Source organism: Dermacentor albipictus, chromosome 1, assembly GCF_038994185.2.
Source record: "Dermacentor albipictus isolate Rhodes 1998 colony chromosome 1, USDA_Dalb.pri_finalv2, whole genome shotgun sequence".
NCBI lineage: Eukaryota > Metazoa > Arthropoda > Arachnida > Ixodida > Ixodidae > Dermacentor > Dermacentor albipictus.
This window is the reverse complement of record NC_091821.1, coordinates 324,995,785-325,021,714: the sequence shown is the minus strand read 5'-3', so window position 1 is coordinate 325,021,714 and position 25,930 is coordinate 324,995,785. Positions and strand designations below refer to the sequence as shown.

The following is a 25,930-nucleotide window of genomic DNA, read 5'->3' as shown; positions in this document are numbered from 1 at the left end:
AGAGCTTTCTCTCAGCTATTAGGAAAGTGCTTGAGATATAGAATTTCAGTAGAGCACTCTTATGTGTGCTTGTTCAACTCTGCAGGTAACAACAGAGACTAGGCAGACAGGAAAAACGTCTAAAAGTAAGCAAATGGCTGCTAGCCAGTACTTCTTATGTGTGCTTTTGCTAGCATCTACACTTTCTCCCGGCTTGTTTCACTTGTTGAATGTTAAATGAGCATAAATTAACGTTGGCCACTGGTTTTGTTGACTCATTTGCACACAGGCACTGCCTTTTGTTGGGGTGATAATTACCATAATGACAGCTATTAGCATAGCTCAGAATTCCAAACACCAGAAAGCTAACAAGACATTTTCAGATAATGCAGCAGTAGTTTCCTTTTCATTTAGCAATATTTATGTGAAGATGCATTTCCAGCTAAATGCAGGTCATGACCACTTCGAGAAAGTAGTTGTGAGCCTGACAGTATATTATGGGCTTGAAATTCTACCTCTGAAAACATGTTTCATTTCTTAAGTCCCAGCACATATTATGTGGGTCCTTCAGCATAGCGGTTACAGATGGAAGCTTTTGATTGTTGCCCCTAGTGCTGAGGCATTTCTATGCAAATAACAGCCACAGTACCATAGCGAAAAATCTGAAGTGTTTGAGAATCGCTAGAAGCGACGGCTAGGGTGAACAAGACCCTCCTGTGCAAAAAGTATGCTTGAACTTCACATAGCATTTATCCTGCATACTACTTTGGCCGAGTCAGCACAACAGCATAAATGTGCTCCAAGATCTGGCTGCTGTTGGCCTCAAAACAGTGGCTGCTTGTTGCTATTGACCTCTGCCATTTTCATTGGTTCCAAGGTGTGGATCATATAAGAATTGGTTGACAATGTATGATAAAGCATGCAAGAAGAACGTAGTCACACTTGTGCACCAAGGCGCTTAAACAGAGCTCTTGTGTGACAACCGTTGTCAGTCAGAGGGATAAGGTGCGGTGGATATGTGCAGTATAGTTACACGTAATGGACCCATGCGACTAGGCTGGCCACACAGTGATTTCTTGTGGATGTCTGAACCTCTTGGATTGCATCTCTCTCCAGGGGTAGGGCAGTGTCAGGCTTGCTTCTGGAAGGAGGCACGTGGAACTTGACTGGTGAAGTTTCAGGCGGTGCGCAAAGTCTGCTGGGCTCCACTGACCGGACCCCTGTGGGTAGTCTCGTTTGTGCTGCTGAAAATCGGAACCGAAAGTGCAATAGATACCAATATCAGTCCTTGTTGATATTTCTGCCTGTTTTACTTAGATGTGCTCTGCTCACTTTTTTAGCAAAGCAAGGTATCTTCTCTCCCTTGTTTACCTCGCATTACGTAGCCTGATATGTTGTATAAGGACAGCTATATGTGATTTTGCAGAATTATTGATGAACTACCAACAGAGCTGTCACACTTCCCACCAAAGAGAATGATGCCACCATGACACACTGCATCCTCTGGACACTATTGTGTTCCTGCGACATTCTTGCAACATAATCTCTCCTCCTCCCCTTCCACTACTTACTGCATTATGCTCAGATTAACTTGCTCAAGTATATATCTGCGATTTCGATAATTCAATTTTCAATGTCAGCATTGGCTTCTAGAGGGACTAATCTACATCTGCGCGAAGTTTGAGCCAGAAATCTTGATTCCCTTTCCTTATAGCTAGGGGGGGGGACACATCGGGCACATACCCCTCTTCCCCCGAAATTTCTGTGTACCAGGGTACCTGGTATAAAACGACCTTTAATGCAAAGCATTCCTTGCCTCATACCAGGCACATTGCGGTAGGTTTCTGTCTAGCCTCGTATGGGGTGTCTTCAATTAAATAAAAAAGAATTACTTGTCCGATGGTGAGATATGAATCACCTCACTCTACGCTCTACCCATTAGTCCACACATACATGAATGCATACATTTCTCGCAACAACTAGAGCTTTGGTACGATTGGTGCATATGTCATGTCACATAGCAACAAGTTGCTTATTAATGCCACCGTGCGCCAGCTTTTACCATCCATCCCTAGTGGTAGCTAGCACTTTGAGATGCTAAGTGACATCTTTAGCAGAGCACATCGTCTGGTCTGCACAGACCGGTGTGTGCTAGCAATTTGCACACAGCCGCTTATTGGGAAGGCTAGTTCGTGGGTGCACTACGGCCATGTCATAAATGGAACATTGCTTTCCCCACTCTGCTGTAAAACTGATTTAGTGGAGCGTAAGGGTGTGGCCACTTGGCTTCTTGGCCATTTTGCAACCAGGCTGATAGCCCGTTGCTCACCTCTCGACAAAACGCACATCAAAAATGTGACATCTGAGTGGAACAGAATGTAAACGACACTGCTAAAACTGTCTATAACTGCCTTTGGGATCAGCCAAAATTTTGCCAGTCACCCATGTTGCAACAGGACTGGCTGTAACATTTATTTACTGGAAACGGTTGTCATGCTGTTTGCTGTCATACTAGCATCGCTGTCGAGCCATCCTCGTTGTCATGCTGTCGCTGTGCCTCTGTCACACTCGCATTGCATCACATGTTAAATTACATTGCACATGTGTTAATGTATGCAGACACCACTACACAGTTGCTCGCCTTACATGGACACATTGTGCCATTAGGTAACAATGTGGAAGCCCACACAGGGCTAGATAGCTAGTTACCCGCAAAATGTTTCGCACGACATTGATTCTCAATGTTTGGTTCTGCATAATATTTTTATAAGTTGTCTTTTACAGCGTCTGTGAAATTAAGAAAATAAGGTGAGTGATGCTTTGAACTCCAAAAAATTCATGGATAGCAACTTTTTTAGTGACCTTGAGGGCTTGTCAGGTAATTCACTGTTCTGATCACACTGATTTTACATTCAAAAACGAGTTTCACAGATGTTCATTCACGCGTACAAGCACTTAAGCGTCGGGATACACATATTTGTGATGGTCAACGCTGTGGTCTGGTACAATGAAATATTATTTGTTTTAGCATACCGTAATGTGGATTTTGCTATCGTAATACGCAGCTCCGCGCAGCTGCCTAGTACGAATTTTTAACCACTTGCGGAGATTGCTTCTCCAGGACACTGAAATATTAGCTCGCCTTATGCCACGCTACAAAGGTCACTGTGCTTATGTACGAATGATTGGCAGGGCGTTTAATTTTCTTAATGATAGCAAACAACTGTGAGTGGTCTTAACTTGAGTGAACCTTTATGTCAATGAAAGCTTTCTTGAGGTCTCCTAAAGTTCACTCAAGATTTACTGTATGTAGCACAACTGTGATACTTAATGTTGATGTCAAAGGTGGCCAAGTAGCAGTTAAAATTATTGTGGCTAACAGGCTTCAAAAATATTCACTTTGGCGCAAGGCAGCTAAGCCTAACGATTGGGGCCACTACACATGCATGAGATTCACTGTAAATGGGTTGTCTCGAAAGAGTGAAGTGTGGCTTACCGGTGCGCCTATCGGGAGCAATCCTGCTCGGGGGTGGTGCGCGGTGACTCTAGGGTGAGGGCAGTGGGTCCCAGGTGGTGAATGGGGTGGTGGTGAGGGGTGCTCACGAGGATGGCGTGGTGGTAGAGGCATAGGACGGGGTAAACGGGGATGCCGTAACCTTGGTGCCGAGCCGGGACAGTCGTGGCTCCAAACACAGGCTCAGCCGGTACAGCTCTTCGTCGGGCATCAGCCGCCCTGGGTCCAGCAGGTAGTTGAACACCTACAGTCGTCAAGTTTCAGGTTAAGGTGGCGCGCCATTCTGATGCAAAAGCATGAAACGACCCATTGAACGAGAAAGCCGGTGTCTGTAGCAGAAAAACGGCACCTAAATTCCCACTGTCTGTGATGTCACATCATGAGTGTGCCTCGACGGAGCAGAGTGAGCGAATCGGAACACTTGACGCTGCATTAGCGCTCCAGGTGTTGCGTGAGAAGAGACGGCATCGCCACCACACCACGTCACCAGCACACCTTGACGGAGCAAATACAGCGACGCGGCACTGCGGGGTGAGACGATTGTTGGCGAGGCAGCCGCGTGGCGCATATGTGCGGGTGCCGCTGTCTCGCTCTCGGAAGCCCGGTGCGCGGCTCACATCTCTAATAATCTCTCACTCTCACTCCACTGGCTTTGCTGCTGCGCGCGCCTGCCGGCCTTGGTAGTTGCTGCTGCTTCCTCGGTCTCTCGTCGTAGAGGACGTCGGTAGCATGCGGCGTAGTTGATTTCTCAGCAATATCGACCAAATTATTCTGATCTACAGCCAACGTGCTACCACAGAAACTGTACAACAACAACAAAAAAGAAAAGATAGAGAGAGAGAGAACTATTGAAATATGGGGTTTTACGTGCCAAAACCACGATCTGATTATGAGGCATGCCGTAGTGGGGGACTCTGGAAATTTTGACCACCTGGGGTTCTTTAACGTGCACCTAAATCTAAGTACAAAGGTGTTTTCGCATGTAGCCCCCATCGAAATGCGGCAGCCGGGGCCGGGATTCAATCCCGCGCCTTGTGCTTAGCAGCCCAAGACAAAAAGAAAAGAGAGAAGAAAAAACGAAGAAAAATTCGCGCCAATTTAATCACAAAATTTGATAACGTATCCTGTAGCAAAACTCGAGAACATTACTCACAGCAGAAAACTCGAAGGACCGCTCAGCAGCGTTCAATTGGACATTAATCCTTTTGCATTCACCACTCATTCACTTCTCAGATATTTTTTTTTCACCAACTTTATGATGCGGGTCTTCAGCATTCACAGAACCCCATATCAAACCGGCCCGTATCCATCTTCCCTCTATTAGATCACCCCCTTAAGGTACAATCCAAGTTCGCCCCCATGATAAACTTCTGCATCAATAACCACCATGCCTTGTCATCAACCATTGCAATCAATAAACTGCCAGCTTAAATTGCTGCCGAGCACAATTGTGAGGTATTTTTAAATAAAGTGTTTGCTGCACACTGATATGTAACAGGGTGTTGATGGATTGTATTTGTCATCTTCTATTCCCAGTTTAAAAATACTACCATGGTGTTTCATGAGCGTAAAATATTTCCTTAATCTGGCATATATGCTTTAACTTCATTAGTACACCAGTCTTGCCTAAATGTCTTCTTCCTTCTTGTGTGAACGCTTCCATAACAGATTTTGCATAAGGAGCATTTAGGCATTATCAATATCTTAAGTTGACAAGCAACAGTATTAAAATATTTATTTCAATGCTGCAATAATTTTTAATGAAGCAGCCACGCAGAGCATTAAAATATAGAGGGGGAAAAATTTGTAGTTCAAGATTTGTCGCTTCTTACACTCCCAAAGCCACATTCTTGTTTTGGCATGAAGACGTTCGCTAGTGGAGCTTTTAAGGTATCGTGAACTGATCAATAAATAATTAGGCACCACGAAGTAAATTACTGATTGAAAGTATGTGACAGGAAATTAGAGCCTCGCTGCTGATATACTTTATGTTGTTTATTTACATGCTACAAAAAATTCTAAGGCGTAAAATGTGAATCTTGTGAGAACGCAGCTATTGGAGGATGCTAGCTACACCATTGCAAGTAATTATTATGAATAAAGTTCATTCATCCTTGCATTTCCAAGCTTATCTGTGCACGTGCCTATAAACAATTAAGCTTACCTTAGGAATCATCTCAATCTTGTACGGAGTCTGCTGGAAATGGCGAATCTCCCGGATCACATGAGCAATCTGCAAAGAATTACATTCGCTTTGGTTCACCTATTATGGTCGTGACCATGCCAGCGAGAATCGGGACCCTCCCTCCACATATAACGAGATCACAAAGCACTTATCTAGACCGCAGAATATACATCACACCTCACAATAAGCTCACCAGGCCTCAAGCCCTCACGTTCAGAATGCTTCAAACAAACATGTACCCCACGCAGAACAGATTACATCACTACATGCCTGACCTATACACAACATCATATTGCGAAAATTGCCGTAGCACACTAGACGTAAATCACTTGCTCTGGCCGTGTTGTCGGACCCACGCAAACAAGAATCAAGACTCCGCCAGGCTACAAGAAGCATTACGCAGCACTGACCTGGCGGAGCAGCTCAGGGCCATCCAGCGAGCCCACGATGCCGCCCGGGAGTTACAACTCTCGGTCCCAACGTGGGAGTAGCCCGCTCTGTGGGACCTTGCGCCCCGTAGCTCGCAGGACCTTTCATTCAAGTTCATCCATCCATCCATCCATCCATCCATCCATTTCGAAACAAAACAAGTCACGACAGGGATTGTAATAAACTGGACGCAGCTCACTGTGGCTTTGAAAATATAATGTATTAACCCTTTCAGGGTCAATGACTCAAATATACGGCGCCGCGAACAAGTCCAAAATGGTCGATGCCGTTTATTTACGGCGCCGTCCGTACGTTTAAAAACCGCGCCAATTTCCTAATTTTTTCCTTCCTAGCATGTGCTGCCACTATGTGGGAATACACGGCATTTGTTTCTCGCGCATTCCTCTATCGGTTTTTGCTGCATGGTTTGTTATAGAGCTAGTTTGCTCCGGCACATCGATATACTACCGCTCGCGCATTGGCGCGCGCGCAGGTGGGCGGCGGTTTGGGTTTTGCACCGTGGGCGGTTTCGGCTTCTTGCGCTTGCAAAACTGATGGCTATCGCGTTACTAATCGCTCAAAGGGCGGCTGCCTGTTTCTCACTCGTTTAGTGCTCACAGGGGTGAGCATATGAAGGATGCCGCCGTGCATGCGTTCCCCTCCCCCTCCCCCTTTTTTTTTGAGACGCGCAATATCTAATTGCATCTGGTTGGTGATAAAATAACGATTAGCGGAAGTTTATCACATGTTTTGCTTTTTTGACGGGCACACAACCACACGGTTTTCTTGAGTGCGCTCACCTACGCAGTTCGATTACGCTGTGGACGTAAATATTAGTGTAAGAGCAGGAACATTTGAGACTTGCGAAATATTCTCGTGTGAACATATTCGAAGCCTTGAACTATAACAATGCATAAAAATTTTAATTCCTATAAGTTTATTTCCTTTTTTTTATTGTTGTTATTCATGAATAAAGAGTACATATATACCAACGTAAAATATTTTTTCTCACTTTACGGTTGCCCTAGAAAAATTACGGTAAATTTTTTTTCGAAATAGGTCCCTCAGAAGAATTGGGATTTGCAATAAAAAGATCGACCCTGAAAGGGTTAAGAAGTTCTAATCATGTGAGGTATAAAGCCTTGCACACTACCATGCGGAACGCCATCTTCAACCAGTGCACCAATTCCCGATGCATACCTGATCCCAGCATGTTAAAATATGGGTTAACGTCTCAAAGCAGCAGATGGTTGTGAGGGGCTGTGGATTTTGGTTAGACACTGGAATCTGTAAAACGTTGTCTAAGGAGCATTTTACTGCAATAATTTTTAATTGGTTCGCTATTGGAGGAGATAGAAGAAATTAACTGTCCTGTTCGGTGGCAGTGCACATTGGTATAGCAACGAAATATTGTGATTGTTTTTATATCCTTCCGATAGGCCTGTGGTATAAACTATTACTACCTGGTGGAATACGGATGCACGCGACAAGCCCAGATCATCGCTTGCTTCGTTACTGATCGTACAAGTCTATCTGCTTGGGAAAACAATGTAGCAACACCCACTTCATGAGGGATACGCAGGGTACCGATGGGATAAAAAGGACCAGTGCTATGAAGGTGCCAGTTCAGTGGCAGTGCTCATAAGGATAGCAACTAAATCTTGTGCTTGCTTTTACAGGTAAGCAGCATTTTGGTAAAACCCCATTGTCTCGTATGTTATGTTAGGGCTGTGCACAGCTGCCGAACAGTTGTTGCCTTCGTATTAATAGTAGTTGTACATAATCATTTTTTGGGGGTTTTCTTCTCACGACTAAGGAAGTGCATGATATGTCTAAAGCCTTTGAAGATTTTAGGCATCACCGAAATCACGAAGCAGTTACAGGAAGTTCTGACGGAGAACCAAGAACTCTGTTTACAAAATGTGAAGTTGACTAAAAGAATAGAAGAGTTAGCACAGTACCAACATGCCAACAACATTAAGATCAAAGGTATTGCTCTTGAGGCTGAACCAGTAGGTACAGTCAAACAAATTGGTGTAGTCATACAGGAGGAAGTTACGAAGTCAAAGAGGCTGACATTGTCATTTATCATTGTGTACTTGGTGCTCGGCATGACGAATCAGATTGTCCGGTTGATTCATAGAACCAAGAGAACTGCCTTTCTCAGCAAATCGAAGAAGGCGAAATTGGATGCAAGAACACTTGGCTTTCAGTTCTCGGCAAAGATTTATGTGAATTAACACTTAAATAGATATGGCAAGCAGCTGCTTGGTGCCACAATGCAACAAAAGAAGGAATTACGATGGAAATTCGTGTGGATCACAGGGGGCAAAGTGTTTGCAAGGTAAGATGAGAACTATTCGGTGTTGAAAATTTCCAGCGCTAACAATATTGAAAAGTTGAACGAAGGAGTGTAGTGTGAAGTTTTTTCTTTGTGGACTTGTGAGATTGTCTTAACATATGGACCACTCCAATGCATGTAACTATTATGATGTCAGGAATTTCAACGAATTTGAAATTTCATGTACCCCGATATGGTTCAAGTTTTTACACATAACCATGCTTAACCTTAAAAATAAAAAGGAACAACTTAGCGACTTATATACCTCGATCTCCCACAACTTTGACGTTTTAATGTTTACGGAAACATGGCTAACAGCAAACGATAATCCTCCGCACATTGATGATTATACGCACAACGGTTTTGGCAACAAAACGGAAGGGTCAATGGCATAGCCATGTGTGTTAAGCCGTCTTTGAGGCACGGGATTGTTTCAGGATTCTCAACAATAAATAATAGTATTGAGTGTCTGACTGAACGTCGAAGCAAGTTGTAGTTTTAGTTATTTACAGGCCGCCAATGGGAAACAAACTAGATTTCTTACGAGCAATAAAAAACAGCGCTAAACAACAGGACGAGTGAAGGGATGCAAACAACTAGTCCTGTTGTTTAGTGCTGTTTTTTATTGCTCGTAATCATGAACCAATCAGCCCAAATGCGTACTTTTCTGTAGATTTCTTAGACTACTTAGGCGTGTACTTCATTTTTTAAGCTGGTTATCAATGTCTTTTGTCATAATGGGTGATGTGAATATTAAGATGTTATCAGGTGACGATTCTGCTAAGTTACTGAAATAAACTCTTTTGGATGTGCAAGTCTCATCATAGAAGCCACAAGTTTAACAGAAATGAGTACTACCTTGCTTGACTTGTGTGATGAACATTCATTCGGCAGATTGTATCGCTGGACTGCTAACTGCTGACGTAAGTGATCGTCTGTCGATTTTTTTGTTTTATTCCAAATGCGGAGGGTAAACATAAAACTAAAGTGGCAATTTCATCTCGCGCCACTAAGGCTGTAGCCTTAGAAATGCTTCACTCATATGTATTCACTTGATTGATTGGGCATGCTTGTTTACTTTTTTCTCCTGTTTACAACAGAAAGTAAGCAGAAGCTAAAGGCTATGCGGCCTGACAAAGGCTTCTACTCCTAGAACAATTCGGGATGCAGGCCGTACGCAGCATACAAATTATATAGACATACCGAGGTCAACTGGGGTGTCGTGATACAAAATATTTTCGTAGAAAAAAACGTCTTCAAGAAATACACTTAAGATACATATCGTTTCAAAGTACAACTATAACCTGGAAACAAATGAAAGAAAAGACTGGCAATATATACTACGGTTCTAATCAGACAAACTCAGACAACCACGAAACACCGATGCAGCTTACTAGGCATTTTTTGAGATGCTTATAATGCAATGAAATGCTTATCAAGCATTTCTAATGACTGTCAGAAACCAGCGGTCCTAACGAGCAAGAAAGCCATGGTTGATGCAAGACTATTGAAAATGATCAAGATGAAAAATAAAATTACCATACCTTCGTTCAATCTAGAAATTTAGTGGCACTTTTTGAATAAAAAATGTACAGAAATAAGTTGACCACTGAGTTAAGGTACAAGTGGGAAAGGTATTATGAAGAACTGTTTGCAAAGATAAAAAATGATTCTAAGAAGGTGTTGGAAGAAGTAAAAAACCTAATGACTGAGAAAAAAACAGGCTTCACTGCTATGTATATAAACCAGTGCAGGTATCTTGTCGGATAAGGAAGCGGCTTCTAAGATGAACATTTTTTTTTTGTGACAAGTGTAGAAGACAAGATTGATAACAATATGATACGTTATTCTACATTAAAGGAATTGAGCCTTACAAACTCTGTAGTATTAACCCTCATGACATCGAAGTAAGTCATGCAACTAATATATCAGATCAAGAATAATGTAGTGGCTGGTTTATGTTAAGTGAACTCCTTTAAAGGGTTCCTGAACCACTTTTTATCGAAGTGGAGAAAGGCATTTGAAGTGAAAATAGGCTATTTCAGAAATACTTTGCTGTAAAAAGTACTTCAATGCATTCAGCAGAAGTGGAGTTATGGGCAATAAAATATGGCTTCCGCTGTGCTCTCGTTCCTTCTTCAATGCCTTGCACTGCGAAGGCTACGGCGAAGTGGGGCGTGCCCACAACGCTCCGCCTTCTAAGTGTCACCGTGGCATCCAGTTCAACTTTCATTTTGGATGTTAACATAGACGCCACGACTTCCGCCTTTGGTGCTTACGATTCGCTAAACATAAGCCAAACGCAGTTGTCCTCATCCAAATGCCAATGGACAATGCCAATTGACAGCGAAAGCCAATGGACTCGTAGCGGCACCCTGTGATGATTGCGGTATCTACGCCAGGTAGCCGACTGCAGCTCGAGGTCAGCTATCGGCCAATAGCCATCTAAAGGAATGACGAAATAGTGCGTCCGATGAAGAAATAGTGCGTCTAGAAGAGAGTGAGGACAGGGCCTTCTGTTGAAAAGAGAGCGTTTGAGAGAAAGGTGACTTCGCAGTCCGCTTGCGAGCTCCACGCACTACGTACGACAGCGAAACTTGGCTGAGATGTTCACAGCAGTGTATGCTACTCGCAGACTGTTATTTCACCAAGGCCGCGGGGTGGTTCAGGACCCCTTTAACATATGTAGCCTATGTTATAGGCGCAATCATCGCTTATATATTTAATAGAATATTTGAAACTGACGTTTTTCCAGACAGCATAGATATAGCCAGAGTTTGCCATGTTTTTAAAGGAGGTGATAAGCAACAATTCACTTACTACAGACTAATCTCTATTCTTCCAGTTTTATCTAAAGTATTTGAGAATGTGATAGATGCTCGATTGCACAAATCCTTTGCTAAGTACAATGTGATCAGTGAGGCGCTGTATGGCTTCCAGAAACATAAATCTTGCAAAGCATCCCTTCTGAATATTAAACATGAATGAATTAAGAACGTTGATCATATATGCCCTGCACATTAGGTTTGTTTAAAAATTTTAGGAAGGCATTTGATTCGGTATGTCATGAAGCCCTCATGTACAAATTTAGCAAGTACGGTGGGTGGAGTGGTTCTTGAGTTAATCAAAAACTATCTAATGAACTGCCATCAGTATGTTAGCATAAGCATCCTTGAAAGGGAGAGCGTGCGGCGTTTGCTTTAGCTGTTTACGAGGCGTAGTAGTGCCGTAATACCTTATAGACACGCTTGACAGTGCGTGAGCATACGCTACTCTTGTTTGCTTAAAACGGTCAAGCCTATTGTCGGGCCCTTTAACACGCGAACAAACCGCAGTACACGAGCGTTAGTGTATTCTGTCTCCGTCAGAAGCCAGGAATCAAAACCGCGAGACCTCGTGCATGATGTTTATTCTCCACGCACAAAGGACAAGTAGTCGATGGACACTTAATTCCTAGAGCTACACCAGGTGTGCGAGGGACGCCGTAATAGAGGGCTGCGAATTAACTTTGAGTATGTCACTTTATTTTGCGTGCTCGTTAACTTATACGTGAACGAGTATTTTGTCATTCCGCTCTCTTCGGAACGCCTACATCGCAACCGGGAGTCGAACCCGCCACCTTATGCCCAGAAGCAGAATGTCATGTTTGCTGAGCTGCTCGTCGCTCATATGTCCCAAAGCGTTCTGCGAACAGTTGTGTATTTTGTTTGTGAACGTGCGCACGCTGGTATCACCTTATAATATATTGGAGCAAGTAGCCTTGCGTTATGCGCGCTGATGCACGCTAAGCCTTATTGTGTTGAAGAAAATTAAATATCAGTATATGATTGCAGCTTCTAGTTTTCTACTGCGTTTTCCGTATAAACTGCATCCTTCGATAAGTAATATGTTCTAAATGTTCTTGCCAACAGGAGCGCCGACGAGACTGTTGGTATATGTAGATTAAAGGGATAGATGGTGATATGTTCTCCCGGAGCTTAGGAAATCCTTGTGGGTTATTGCAGAAATAATTTGATAATTGTGCTACTCTTTGAACGACGTTTCAGTACGTATGTCAAAGTCGGGGATGGATTCTGTATACGCAATAAAACCGGCAAGGCGACGCAAGAGGAAGTGACATCGAGTTGCGCACCATTCTCATCTTGGAGAAGTTGAGCAGTCCTTCATCTGTGAAATTTGGCGTGCCCTCCTCGATGAAGGAGAGGTCGGTGAGGTACAAGCCCAGGTACGGAATGCAGGGTGGGTCGCAGCGATGAAGAGCGTCACGCATGTTGCGGAACCGCCCGTCAGCCGACACCAATGCCTGCAGCTTGTCGATCGTCTGCTTCGTCTGTGCGGAAAGAGAAGACAACGCCACAGTCACCCGTGCTGCGTGCGATCAGACAGCCGGGTTCTTCGAGGTCTTACCGTCTTTGAGACCTTCTCCCAGGTTTTCTTGAGACGGAACACCGAGCTGTTCATGAAGGCCGCGCAGATTTGGAGCACACCGTTGAAATTGTGCAGGCAGCGGCAGATGTCGGCGACGGCGGACCACTTGTCGATGATGGTCACTCGCTTGGACATCTCCGGACAGCGCATAATTTCCGACACCACCAAACGACTCACCTGTTCACGTGACAGATACGCACAAGGTGAGCCGCATTCGTCACTGATTGTAATTTGAACGGAATCACAGTTCGGCGCATCTGAATGCATAATTTTCAGAAATGTGAACATCAAACGTGACATGTACAGGGGTGAGAGGCAGCTGCTTATTTAAACGAGACGGAAGAGTTTAGCGCATTAAAAGCATCCCATACAAGTGACTGTCATCATGTATACGCATACAAGCGGTAATGGAATAGAATATCAAGCATACTGGTTTAGCATTGCGAAAGTAATAAAATGCCACGAGACAATGACAAGACATGTGCACTAAAAGCGCAATGTATGTATATTGAAGTCTTTGTGTCATTGCAATGTGGCATTTCACTGATTTTATAATATCCCAAGTACCCTGCGATGAAACAAGGCGGTTCTTAAAAATATGTAATTCTTCGGTTTTGCGTGTTGAAACCACGATATGATTATGAGGCATGCCGTGGTACCCCACATTAATTTTAACCACTTGAGGTTCTTTAACGTGCGCATAGATCTTAGTGCACGAGTGTCTCTGCGTTTCGTGCCCTCCCGAAATGCGGCTGCCGCAGCCGGAATCGAACCCGCCACCTCGTGCTCAGTAGCGCAGTGCCATAGGCACCGGGCTCACGTGGCGAGTACAAAGGCGGTTCTGCTGATTGCGGAGATAAGATTGGGCTAAGCGGTGAAGTGTGCCTGACGTTTCAAAAACAACTGGACAACTGGTAAGCCGGCATCATGGCGGTGAAGGCTGCGATCCGAGTCGTCCATGTGGATGCATTAAGGGTTGTGTGTGCGCGCACTCGTGTGTTTGAAAGGGAAGCAGAGACGATGACGTTATACGATCCACACGATTTTGGGTTGTCTGTGTGCTTTCACACGGAAAATCGCAGCTCTGGCTCAAATAACCTCTTAAACCAATTGTGTCGGATGTATTTTCTGCGTGGAAATGTCGAAATATGTGTATGTAACAGTGCTAAATAGATAGAAAACTCACATCATTGAACCTTCTTGTCATAAGAAGAATATGAGGAGCCTTGGTTGCCTTCTCGGGCTTCATCCAGGCTTGACCCAGAAACTCCCTGTGTTCAAGAGATTATTTAGAATCAGGATTGACATCACGCTGTAAAAGAAAACACCGACATCGGTAGAATGTGTGACTCACTCGCTGCGTATAGCTATGAATATCTTGTGGTCGAGGTAGGTCATGCCTTCGGCGATCTCAAGGGCCGACAAGGACTCTACTGTCTCTTTACTTGGTGTCTGCAGTGAATACAGCAAGAAATTACGTGAGAATCTTCTCATAATCTTCAACATAATACAATTTTTTACTGCTCTACATCCTAATTGCCGACCATATTCTTTAAGCGGTCAGCTCTTGGATAAAGAATGGTTCTTGGTAAAGAACTCGCCAATCTATTAGTTTTACGCATTTGAAAGCGCAGCACCACTGCTGCGGGAATATATGCCTGGAAATGTTACTTTTCATATTATGCACCCTTGTGAAAGGCGACGTTGGTCGAGAGACGTACCATATGAGGAGCCAAGAGGATGTCGAGGTCTACTTTCGTCTTGTCCTGATCTTGCTTGGAGATCATGTGCAAGAGCTGGGCGGCCGCCTTGTGTTCAGCCGGAAGGAGGTTGGGGTTGTGAGCCAGCTCCTCCAGGAACTCTGTTGTCAACTGCAGCAGCTTCGGGTCGTTCTCAAAGTCCTGCAACGCCATCCGTCAGAGCGAACATGTATACCGTCGTATCGTGGACATGGGCTTAAAATGTGCGCGGCAAACCGGGAAACAATAGGGGTGACGAATGGCACATAATGCTGAGATTCTTTACCCGATGTTCACGCAGCATACACATAAAAGCTGCCCTCATAGCACAATTAATCTAGGCTCAATCGCCCCGGTGGCAAGCTCTTGCCCAAAAAATACTTTCATAGAGCGCGCTGAGGGTGTCAAAAATTTGATAACTTGTTTTTGACATAAGTTTGCTACTTGCCAATGCAGACTTTCTATGTAATGGTGCGCCAAAGGTTACAGACTGAAAAACCTGATTTCCGGATGCTGTAGCTTGGGTGGATGAGCTGCATAAGCATTTAACTGCGTTAAACATACTCTGTTTTGTCCTTTTTGAAGTTCATGGCATATACTATGTGCTTGTTTTTATCTGGAATACCTTGTTTTGCTAGAAAAAACTGCCATATCAAGGCTGCTGCCGTTTTTTTCTTCTTTTTTTGCAGATAGGCAACATGCCTAAAGGGACATTAGCTGCAAGAAATATCTCTGCAGTAATTCCCGTGATTAACTAAAACGTGCTAATTACATTTACATTATTAACTTTTATTATTATTATTTATTACATTTACATTATTATTAACTATTAACGAAGTCATGTCTACTTACTAGAAATCCGAAGACTAGACTACTTTTCAGATATTCGTGCCATATTTGCTAAAAAAAGCCTTGCTGTTTTCACCTAAAGGGACACTAAAAGCATATATTAAGTCAAGATAAAATGATATATTAGTGCTCGAGAATCTCTCAGGCGTCAATATAATCGCAAACAGAGCCTTAATAATCGAAATATTGAGGTAAATGCAGGATACAATTAGAGACTCCTCCGGAACATTCAAGTACTTGCCCGATGACGAAGGGCGTCCTCATTTAAATTCTGTCACTAGCATTCAACCAGTCGTTGTAAAAACATTATGGTATTGCATTACAAGACGAAATAAAATGCTACTTGTCCAATTCTATTTCATTTTTAGAAAAAAGAAAAGAACTTGTTGACATTACTATTGATAAAGACGCGAGTGGTCGAAAGGTCTCGTTCTCGGTCAACTTTGCGGCGTCCGCACTTTCGGGTTTCAGTAGTATCACGTAGTGCTGCGGTGGTTTTGCTGGTGCGCGAAACTCGCACAAACTGAAAATCGCAGAGGAGTCCACATCCGTGTGATGTCGCGAGATGCCCGATCGGTCCACTCCACTCATTTGCGTTTTGTGCAAGAAACTGTAGCGCTGTCCATGCCCCCGTCTGTCGGGCACCGTTTTACTCCCCGGCGGCAGCAAAGGGCGCTCATGGCGTATGCAACGTCACCACTCTCCAGTTACGTGGCGGAAGATTTGAATTGCGATAAAGGTATTCGGACCCTTCAGTTGCTATTTTCTCGCAAACGTAAGTTTTTCATTGGCACGAAACAAGCCTTGCGAGGTTTCTGGAATGGTATTTAAACAGTCCACGTCGACTTAGTATTTGCCTTTAGTGTCCCTTCAAGTTCGCCCCGAACTGTTAAAGGGGCGCTTTTGGGAAACTTTAACGGGAAGGTCAATGCATTTCGTCGCACTTTTTAAGGTCGCATATACGAAAGCAGATGTAGCTTCGCTACTCGTTGGCTTCAATTTCGCAATTATATCATGTGGCCTTTAGATAGTAATTATATGCTTAATTGGCATATTTCAGCTAAATAGCGAAATTAGGCTTGTTTTTCTTGCTGCTAACGTCCGAAAGATAATACACCCTAATATTCATCCATCGTCTCCGACAACCGGCTTGGAGGAGCTGCAATGTCGGATACATTTCACCGATTATACATGGAGCCGTATTCACGCCAGAATTCTTCCTTGTACAAATATGATAAAGGCGTAAGCTTTCGATATAGCTGAGTGTACTATTGCTATACCAGAAACGGACGAAAGCTATCAGCGTTGTGCCATATACGGGCGGGGCTCGACGCACGCACGCACGCTGCCCGTTTCGACACGAAGCAAAAGAACGCGTACGAAACGCTGTCGTCTATACGAGCTAGCACCTTGCACGTCTGTCACTTCGTGAGTGCTGACCTGGGAGTGTTTGGAGACCCAATGGCGTAGTACGTTGAGCACTCGCATGGTGGCCGCGGTGCTGATCATCGATTCCCGCTTGGCGCGCAAGGCTGCCGGTCCGGGGCCGACGGCGGCCCCGCCAGCTGCTCCTGCGAGATCATGCCATTTCGTGAGTCAGCGCTGGAAAACAGCACAATGCAAGTGGCTTGGCGATGCAACAGGCCACGTAGGAGAACTGCAGACCACATAGTTACGTACAAACGTTAGTAGAGGGAACACTGGCGCACTGACCGTTCAGCCATCGTGGAAATTATCGGTAGTACACGGATTTGTATAATCTTCGTGTTATTTTAGCTTCAGGCGTTGTAGTGGCGTCATTTATTAGGCTTAATCTTTTACATACCCGGACGACCACACTTTTCTTGACTCAGCAAGACATCTATAGTTTTTGCCTGTATGCGCAATCATCGCAAACTGTCGCATCTGCAACGCAATATATTGTTGAAACTGATCAGTCTGCAAACTTCGCAAACCCGTTTGAAACCGGCAATCTTTGCACTCCCCGTCATTCTTATGATGACTGGACTGCCGTGCATGCAGCCCCTGTATAGGGGGCAGCGTCAGAGTCGCCTCTATAGTGTGATTTTTTGCAGGAAACTTTGCGCTATAGACACTTTCGCATGCACCGTGGCAGCGGCGAGTCCGTGGCCCGCAAGAACTTCCGTGTCTCGTGTCAAAGAGAAGGAAGCGCATTTTCTCGCGCGCTCAATGCACGAAATGCCTCTTTTTACTTTTTCAAGCAAAAGAAACGTGCATCTTGCCTCAAGAACACGTATGCATGATTTCCTGTATTTATTGTGGCAATATTAATTAATATAATTGTGATTAGTTACAAACGAGAAATGTTTCAAACCTGCAGGGTTCCGTATCAGAGCACTGCGGCTTTTTATTCTTGTCCTCTAGACTCTCCTCGTAAACAGGGAACGGCTGTGTAATATTTCTTCTGTCCGCAGCGTGTTAGTATTAGCATAAATAACTAATTTTTTCCCTGGCTTGCTTACGGCAGGTGCGTCAATACCGCTTGACCGTTGAGAACGGCTGTGCTCATGGCCGCTTCATTTCAGATTATTGCAGCATTGAAATAAAAATTTTAATAATGTTGCTCATCAACGTAACATGCCGATAACGCCCAAAGGCGTTATCAACTGATATTTTACTCCATCGACTACGAGAGCCTTCGTGAAGGTGCTTTTTCCTTTGCACGTGATCAATACTTCCGGCCACTCATTGTACGTCTCCTTCCTGCCATCGTAACCATGCACCGTCTCAGGACAATCCTCCACGATGCTTAGGTCCGGAATTTCGCTCTTGTTCACAACTGTTATCGAAGCTCCACTATCTACTAAAGCCTTGACGTCCCTCCTGTTTGCTTGCACAGAAATGTACACAAGCTTGGCACGATCGTATGTTATAGCCTGGCAGGGTTATTATACAGAAGCTGTTGGTATGGACGCTTTCGTAAAAATGCGTTCGTGATGTGTTTTTGAGACGTGCTTAAATATATCCGCTTATTCAGTGCCTTCGTTAAAAAGCCTTCCTGAAAGGCCTCCGGACGATATTTATTCTTTTTCTATATATTCGGTAGTTTCTTTTAGTCACCTTTCTGTTTGGCACGTGCTGCTCATGCACATTTTGAGTAGTGCCAGTGTCAACTGTCGCTGCCGTGCCTGCGAGCTCTAAGGCAGTGTTCCATGCAGCGCTAATAGTGTCTGGCCAAAGGGGACGAGGGGTGCAGATTACGAAGAACATAACCGAGGCTGTCGAAGAAGCACACCAAACGCTGGCGTATGACGTTTTTATTAACGTCGGCTCGACTTGTTTTTAACGCATATAATGGCGTATTTCTTTTTTGGAGTTTTATGAACCATGGCGGATAATAAGAAGCGCGCAACGTCTTCACTTGAGTTAAGAAATAACTGAACATTGAACCTTCGAGATCTCTACGGGAATACTACCACTTGAACACGTGGCGTCGGACTCGCCGAAAACGGCACGCTGCTTGAGAGCTGTACAGTTTAGCCATTTTTGCTAACGGGCAACCAAGTATTTGAGGCGCCATTTTCGGCGTGCCGTCACCTGGCGACGGCGTGTTCTTCTCGCACCTTGCGATAACGCATGCTGCTATTACGGCCAAAGTGCGGGTCATACGGCATCCGCTTTAATCAGTAGGCACTTTCGGCACAGTGCCTCCAGCCGGCCGATCACGTTTTGCGTATCAATAAATCTCTGTAGTAATAACAGTGATATCTCACGAGAACGTATTTAGACAGTCTACACTAAGTATGTAGGCGTTTTTCTGTGACACATAAAAATTGTGGCTGCGTGCCCGTGGACACATGATCTCACATTCCTTGTCGGCAAATGTCTGTATCTTCATCTAAGGAACCCACTAGTTAAGTCCGTGGACAATAGACCGAAGGAAGTCGTCTTATTAACTGCTTTTACGGACTTCATATTGCCCAAAGGACTAGATTACAAGAAGGCAAATCAGCCTATTCAAAACTCTATAGGTGATCTATCTGTTGTTCAAATTAATTTTTTTATCATGAGAGGTAAGAGTCGATTCTACCCTGGTATTATTTACGACCGTAACACTTTCAGACGCAGCGTCTACAACTGCGCACGCCAGGACAGCACCTAATTTTCTAACTTTTTTCTGACCACAAAAGCAGTGGTTAGAAGAAGGACACGGTTACAGACGCTTCAGGGGCCAAATAATTCTGTCTATATAAAAGTTTATTTCCACACATTTCTTTCATATTCAGTATCATGAAACGCGTACAGCAGCAGAATGGATTAGTATTTTTAATCCCTCTGTGAATCTTGTGAAGTCTATGTAATGTGAACTCTCTGCGAGAGCATTCTACATGGACGTAAAATATGAGAACATCAACTGTTTCATAGTTTGAAAGCACCTGTCCAGTAACGTAAAAATATGCCTGATATAAAATATTGTTAAAACAATGAAATAACCCTTTGACTGTGCATCAGGCTCATTCTGAGTTTATAGAAAAACAATGCAGCGTCAATTTCTGATGAGTAACGTCGATAGAGATTTAATTGACTAAAGAGACAGAGAGAGCAAATGATAAAGGAAAGGTAGGGAGGTTAACCAGGACTGAGCCCGGTTGGCTACCCTACACTGGGGAAAGGGAAAAGGGGACGGAAAGATTAAAAGAAGAAGAGAAAGTCCACTGGGGATATCGTTCGGTCACTCAGTCCGGATCACAGACGCTGACTCAGTCCAGTAGCCTTCAAATATCGCATCAGAGCTTCTGTAGCCTTTTGTAGCTGCGATATGTGAGGCCATGGTCCCAAGATCTTCTTCAAGGTGAACGGTGTTCTATCTAGCTGATTGAGAGCTGTGCAGAAGTCATGTCTTTCGTTTTGAAAAGATGGGCAGTAGCACAGTAGATGTTCTATAGTTTCCTCCGCACCACAGGCATTACAGTCGGCGCTATCAGTCATTCCAATCAAAAATGTATATGCATTGGTGAATGCGACGCCCAAGCGTAAGCGGCACAGCATTGTTTCCTCATTTCGCAGAAGTCCTGGTAACAGCCGCAGTTGCATAGAGGGGTCGAGGGAATGCAATCGTTCTTGGGTGAATTCAGGTGTGTGCCACTTCTCTAATGTCATACGGTGTGCTACCTTGCTTAGGTATTGGGCTGCGTCGGTCCGCGATAAAGGTACAGACACAAGGGTTGCTCCTTCGTGTGCTTTCCTAGCAGCCTCGTCAGCGAGGTCGTTGCCGGAGATACCGCAATGGCCAGGTAGCCACACGACGTCGTGTCCTTTCGCTATCATACGATGGTGCATTTCTCGTATCTCCGACACTAGTTGTTCACACGACCCGCGACGAAGAGATGATAGAAGACATTGGAAGGCCGCCTTCGAATCGCAGAATATTGACTAAAGTTAAGAAAGCGTCAGTTGTCTCACACTCAGTACACATTTAATTGAGTAGTTACTGATCACTGTCAAAATGTGAAAATCGAAACGCATTTGATTCGTTGGTCGCTAATCGAGAGCCATTCAATTTAATAAAGTTACGTATTAACATGATTGTGCGCTGTTCAGGTTCCTATTAGATCATTATAAACATACGAGCATGCTGTCGTGATTCATTGTTCAATTGCGTTTGACGGAGATCCCCACTGGCAGTACCTTATAGGTCGAAACACCATGTATATAAGTCGGTTGAAAGATCTTGAACACAAATAGCACGAGCAATGTTTGTATGCGAATGTGTCGTGTGTATCTATTCTGCGTAGGGGTTGCTGTGCTGTTTGTGTGAGATGTGTTTATATGCATCAGTCATGTGACCTGAGGTCGGCTCATAACATGAATCGAAAAATAAACGCTGCCGAATTTCTTTTTCTCGGGTTTTACCTACATTAGAGAAATTGCCCCAATTAACGTGGAACATAAGGGGCATCGCCGTTTCTTCCTAAATAGGCAAGTGTCACTTTTTTAGAGTGAGGCTAGCCTACCAGCTTCTTTAGAAAAAGAAGAATTATGGGGTTTTACGTGCCAAAACCGCGATCTGATTGTGACGCACGCCGTTGTGAGGACCTCTCTCCATTCGACTTTTTTCTTCGGGGTTATGTGAAAGATCGTGTTTATTTGGTCGAGACGGACGTCTGATGAGCTCAAGGCAAATATAACAGATGTCTGTCATAGAATTCCAGCGTCGGTCATCAAGAAAGCCACAGAAAATGGGATAAATCGGACTCATTACTGCGTAGCTGCAGAAGGAGACTTGTCCGAACACGTCCTATAGGCAGCAACTGGTGTTCCACGGCACTTGCGAATTCATAGATAATAAGGGTAGACTGAGATCCGATAGCTTTAAATGCGTAAGCATTTCTATCTTTACCCAACGAAAAAAACCGTCCCTCCGTCCGTCTGTTAAGACGATCGCTTTCAACACAGCGCCCGCAGCAGCGAGCGAATTCACCTGCGTGCTCTCTCTTCAACGCCAACGAATCGGCGAGAACAAAGCGCTCACGGAGCTCTCGGTACATGCCGTGCTCTGCCGCTTTCGCAGATCGCTTTCAACATACGGACCGCGCCGCCGCGCCAGTCTTAGCCGCCTACGGAGCGCGGTTGATCACCTTTCGTAATGGTTCAGTGCACCTAATAAATGTTGCATATATTTCCTTCATTTGCTACATCTTTCTGATCCTGTCATACCACGTCCAGTGAACATTGTTTCTACTCTCCTCTTCTACGTCGTCTCGTGCAGGTTTCACTTAACTGCGCTTCTCTGTTTCACGGTTCCCTCGCGGTCGTTCTCGCAATTATACGAAACATACCAACATACTACCATACCATAGCTACCATGAAACACCACGTCAGTACTGTGAAATGCTTACGCATCATTCAAATAAATCTCAAAGAAGATTCTGCTTGGATATTTTTTTTTGTGCACACGCCCCTATTGCCAATTCGGCTCAGTTAGTAGTGGTACATTTACTTTCTTAAACGCGTCGGTTTTTCCTTTTCTATACATGTTAGTCGCTTCCCGGCCTGTTTATTTCGCCTTTATTATTATTTTTCTTGCCGCGAATCTCTCTTTGCAGTACGTATACACTCTAATGAAAAATAAAACCTTCAGTTTGATTTGAGTTTGTCCGAAGCAAGCAAGCGAGCAAAGCCGGGATTTTGAAACATTCTATGCTTATTCCATTGCTTTTCGCGTTTCGTGCTTGGCCAGAGCGGCGCTTCGGCCCCGTTATGAAGGGGCGTTTGTTATATATGTGACCACTCGGCCATGGGAGATGGATGATAAGTGTGACGTAGAAATTAGAGGAAGGAAGAGTTGCGAAGCGGCGAAACATTCTGTTGGTGCTCCTTCCGTACCATTACCAAGGTGATGCGCTGTCTCTTCGGGTTTGCGGCAGGCAAAGAGTTCAGAATCAGAATTTATTATTATAAGTTGGGTCACGTTACAAGTATTTAGTATACAGAAGGCAGCAGCATAGTCAAAGATTGTATCGGGACCTCCTATTGCCTTCAATCAGCTTATTTGAGGGCGCTACTTTATGATGCGGGTGGGAGAGCAGTGACGTAGCATTTTTCATTTTTCGTGAGGTTTCTTAACCAGTCGGAAAAAAATAGTGCGAAATTAGTACGTCGCTGAAAACACCGCAGTTATACGTCATTGGGGAGTGCCTACAGATTCCTCATTGACACTTTGATAATTACATCAGTGCTTCTCGAGTTAGATAATTAAATATAATTACCTAATCAAATCTCAGTAATGAAACAGTTACTGGCGGCTACTCCACTCTTTCTTTAAGTCTTCGTGCATGATAGTTGGGACACCCTGTATAATTCGCTCGATAACTGAAATGAGGCGAAGCCGGATTCACTCGAAATCAGAATCAACAGCAGTCGGGCGCAGCAGCATTTATACTCACAGAAAAAGAAAGAGAGATGCTGCAGTTTCTCCGGAAAGGCGAAGCAATATTAGTGATAGCGAAGTATAAAACAAATTTACGATGGAAGATGACACCACCGAGAGGTGCCAGATTCTTGGTGGTGCGAGAAGACTCACGCTTTGAAACTGAACAGTCTCCTACTACGAGGTCTTGTACATACTCATGTAAGGTCGTCACTTCAGTGAACAATTCTTCGAAGTCACACAAAGTTTCTTCAAGTGCAACTGATATTAAGGTTATATATATAAAAGCTGCAGTCAGGCCCCATCCCCATCTCTCCCCCCATGGGAAAATGAACTTTCCACCTTTGTGTATTCCTATTGGCTCCTAAGGTGTGACGTCAAACCACCCTCTTCCTCCTTTACACATCCTCCCCGCCTCATGTCCTTTATTAGTTCCTGCTCTGCACGTGTGGCGTCACACACTTGTTTCCTCCTCTCCAATGTGTCCTATCCTAGGCCACGAGGTAACCGGAGGTCGCCGCCGAGTTTTTGTTAGCGCGAGCGGCCGACGCATCAATTCAATTCAGTTTTATTGACAAGTAAATTATTCCGAAAACAGTTGTATACAGTTGTACAAAAGAAAAAGTACAAGTACGAAACAGTTGTATATAGAATCAGCAGACGTTAAATTAAAACTCTGTAGACATTTTTGTAACAAATGCGAACCCAACTACATTACATACTGACATTGAGAGCAAACACGCAGCCGTCTACCGTCCGACTCGTTTTACTCAAGTTTACACATGTTATGTAAACGCGTAGCACAGGCCCAGTCAGGGGTGTTTCAAGATGTACGTACGTGACACATCACAGATACAGTTATTTTCTTAGGCCAGTTCACATTTGGTGCGCGTTGCTGTAGCGCGCGCGCACAACTCGGCGCCCGAAAGAGAGCTCACCGGGTATCTTGAGGTCGGCGCCGACCGCGCTGGGCAGGCGGCTGCCGGCCCTACTGGCCGGTTGCGATCCCGGCGGCACGGCGCCTCCGCCCGCTGCGGCGGCAGCCGCGGCCACGAGCGGCTCCGGGGGGTTCGAGGAGCCCGCGGTGGCCACGGCGAACGCGGCGGCCGCGCTGGCCGTCGACGAACGTCGCGTAGAGGCCCGGGACGAGGTGACCACGACGCCCGCCTTGCTGCTGTGCTGCGGCGAGTCGGGGTACTGGAAGCTGGACCGGGGCGTCGACAGGATCGTCGACTCGGTCTGGAAGCTCGAGCGAGGCGTCACCGAGACGCTCGAGCTCTCCGTGTCGCTGCTGCCCCGCTTGCCCTGGGCTACACGCAGGTGCAAGGGGGGGGGGGGGGGGGGACAGTGAGCCGCCGAGATGCGCACGGGTCCGCGGATTACGAAAGCGAACGCGTGATTAGCATTCCGACCGAGTACTACTCCCGAAGTGCGAGTTGGAACGTCACGCGTGAATATGTGCCGGATAGTATTCACGTTGAAACGGCATCTTCGTCTAACTATGTTGATAGTTTCATCTATATCGCTCTTCTTTTTACTGGACACTACGTAATCTGTCATATTACACGGCGCTGTACTACTACATGCGGTGCGAGGCATTTCGTAGAGGCAGCATTATATATGTAGCTTTAAGTTGGTCTGAAGGTGATACTCCGTGGATCGGCCATAACATAGGATATAAATGTGCCAAAGCCACGGTTGCTCTCTATAGGAGAGGCGCTAGCAAAAACCTTCCCCTCACTTGCTTTCAGCTTCATCTCTAGTGCACCGTCGCCTGATCGATGAGCTCCGTAGGCTGTTTGGAATTTAATCCCGGAGACATTTTTAGACAACGAGGAGACTACTGTGTCACAGTGGCCGTCGTTGTTGTAACACCAGGAACCAACGCACAAGACGGGACAGTGCGAAGTGGTTGACAATGTTGGATGGAGTCTATATCAGCTGTAATAGGTGTTCTAATAGCCTAATGAAATGCGCCATGCAACAGCCATAGACCAAACAGCAAATGAGAGCCTTGGAGGCGCCCCAGACGTTGGCCGAACATAATAGAGAGTTTTAGTTTAGGGGACACAAGCGGCTTGCGTAGGCAAGAACGAGGGGCCACGGTACTGTGCATGCGCAGGCCGCTACGTCTGGGTCTGCGCATGCGCAGTAGCGTCGCCCCTAGTTCTTGCGTACGCAAGCCGCTTGCGCCCCTGGCCGAAAACTCTCTAACAGCATTGCGCAGATGCGCGAGAGAGGTAGGAAACATTTATTCAATTATTGCAGCGTATCGCAACAATCGTAGTGATAAAGCTAGCTTTATCGCGCTCCCCTACAGAATTCCCTGTCGCTATCAGTGGCTCTCGAGTTTCCAGTGAAATGTGAAAGCTTTTTTTTTTATAGTTGTGAGTAATAATTTTATGCGAAATAATTAGGAATTGTAATAAACCTCGTTACAACACACTCTTTCTTTTGTTTAAAAAAAATGCCCCTCTGTACAAAAGCATTTCGTGGTTTCAGCTGCAGTGCATGTATATTAGATTGGGTTATTCGAAATGGAGTTGTACCTCACTACGCTTAGTAGGACATGTGA

At 44.9% G+C, this 25,930-nt stretch overlaps 1 protein-coding gene across 1 annotated transcript in view; it reads right to left on the bottom strand.

Annotated features, from left to right (window-relative positions):
- Positions 1-135: 135 nt before the first annotated feature.
- LOC135910178 (ras-specific guanine nucleotide-releasing factor 2-like) overlaps positions 136-25,930 on the bottom strand; it is a 354,652-nt gene continuing 328,857 nt past the window's right edge. Inside the window, exons 22-31 of the mRNA XM_070528983.1 lie at positions 24,294-24,665; positions 16,905-17,035; positions 14,598-14,777; positions 14,231-14,328; positions 14,063-14,147; positions 12,856-13,053; positions 12,581-12,778; positions 5,658-5,726; positions 3,476-3,737; positions 136-1,223 (exon numbers count right to left, since the gene is read on the bottom strand). Coding sequence (XP_070385084.1) covers positions 3,579-3,737; positions 5,658-5,726; positions 12,581-12,778; positions 12,856-13,053; positions 14,063-14,147; positions 14,231-14,328; positions 14,598-14,777; positions 16,905-17,035; positions 24,294-24,665 — 1,490 coding nt within the window. The 3' untranslated portion in view covers positions 136-1,223; positions 3,476-3,578. The remainder of the gene's footprint in view (positions 1,224-3,475; positions 3,738-5,657; positions 5,727-12,580; positions 12,779-12,855; positions 13,054-14,062; positions 14,148-14,230; positions 14,329-14,597; positions 14,778-16,904; positions 17,036-24,293; positions 24,666-25,930) is intronic.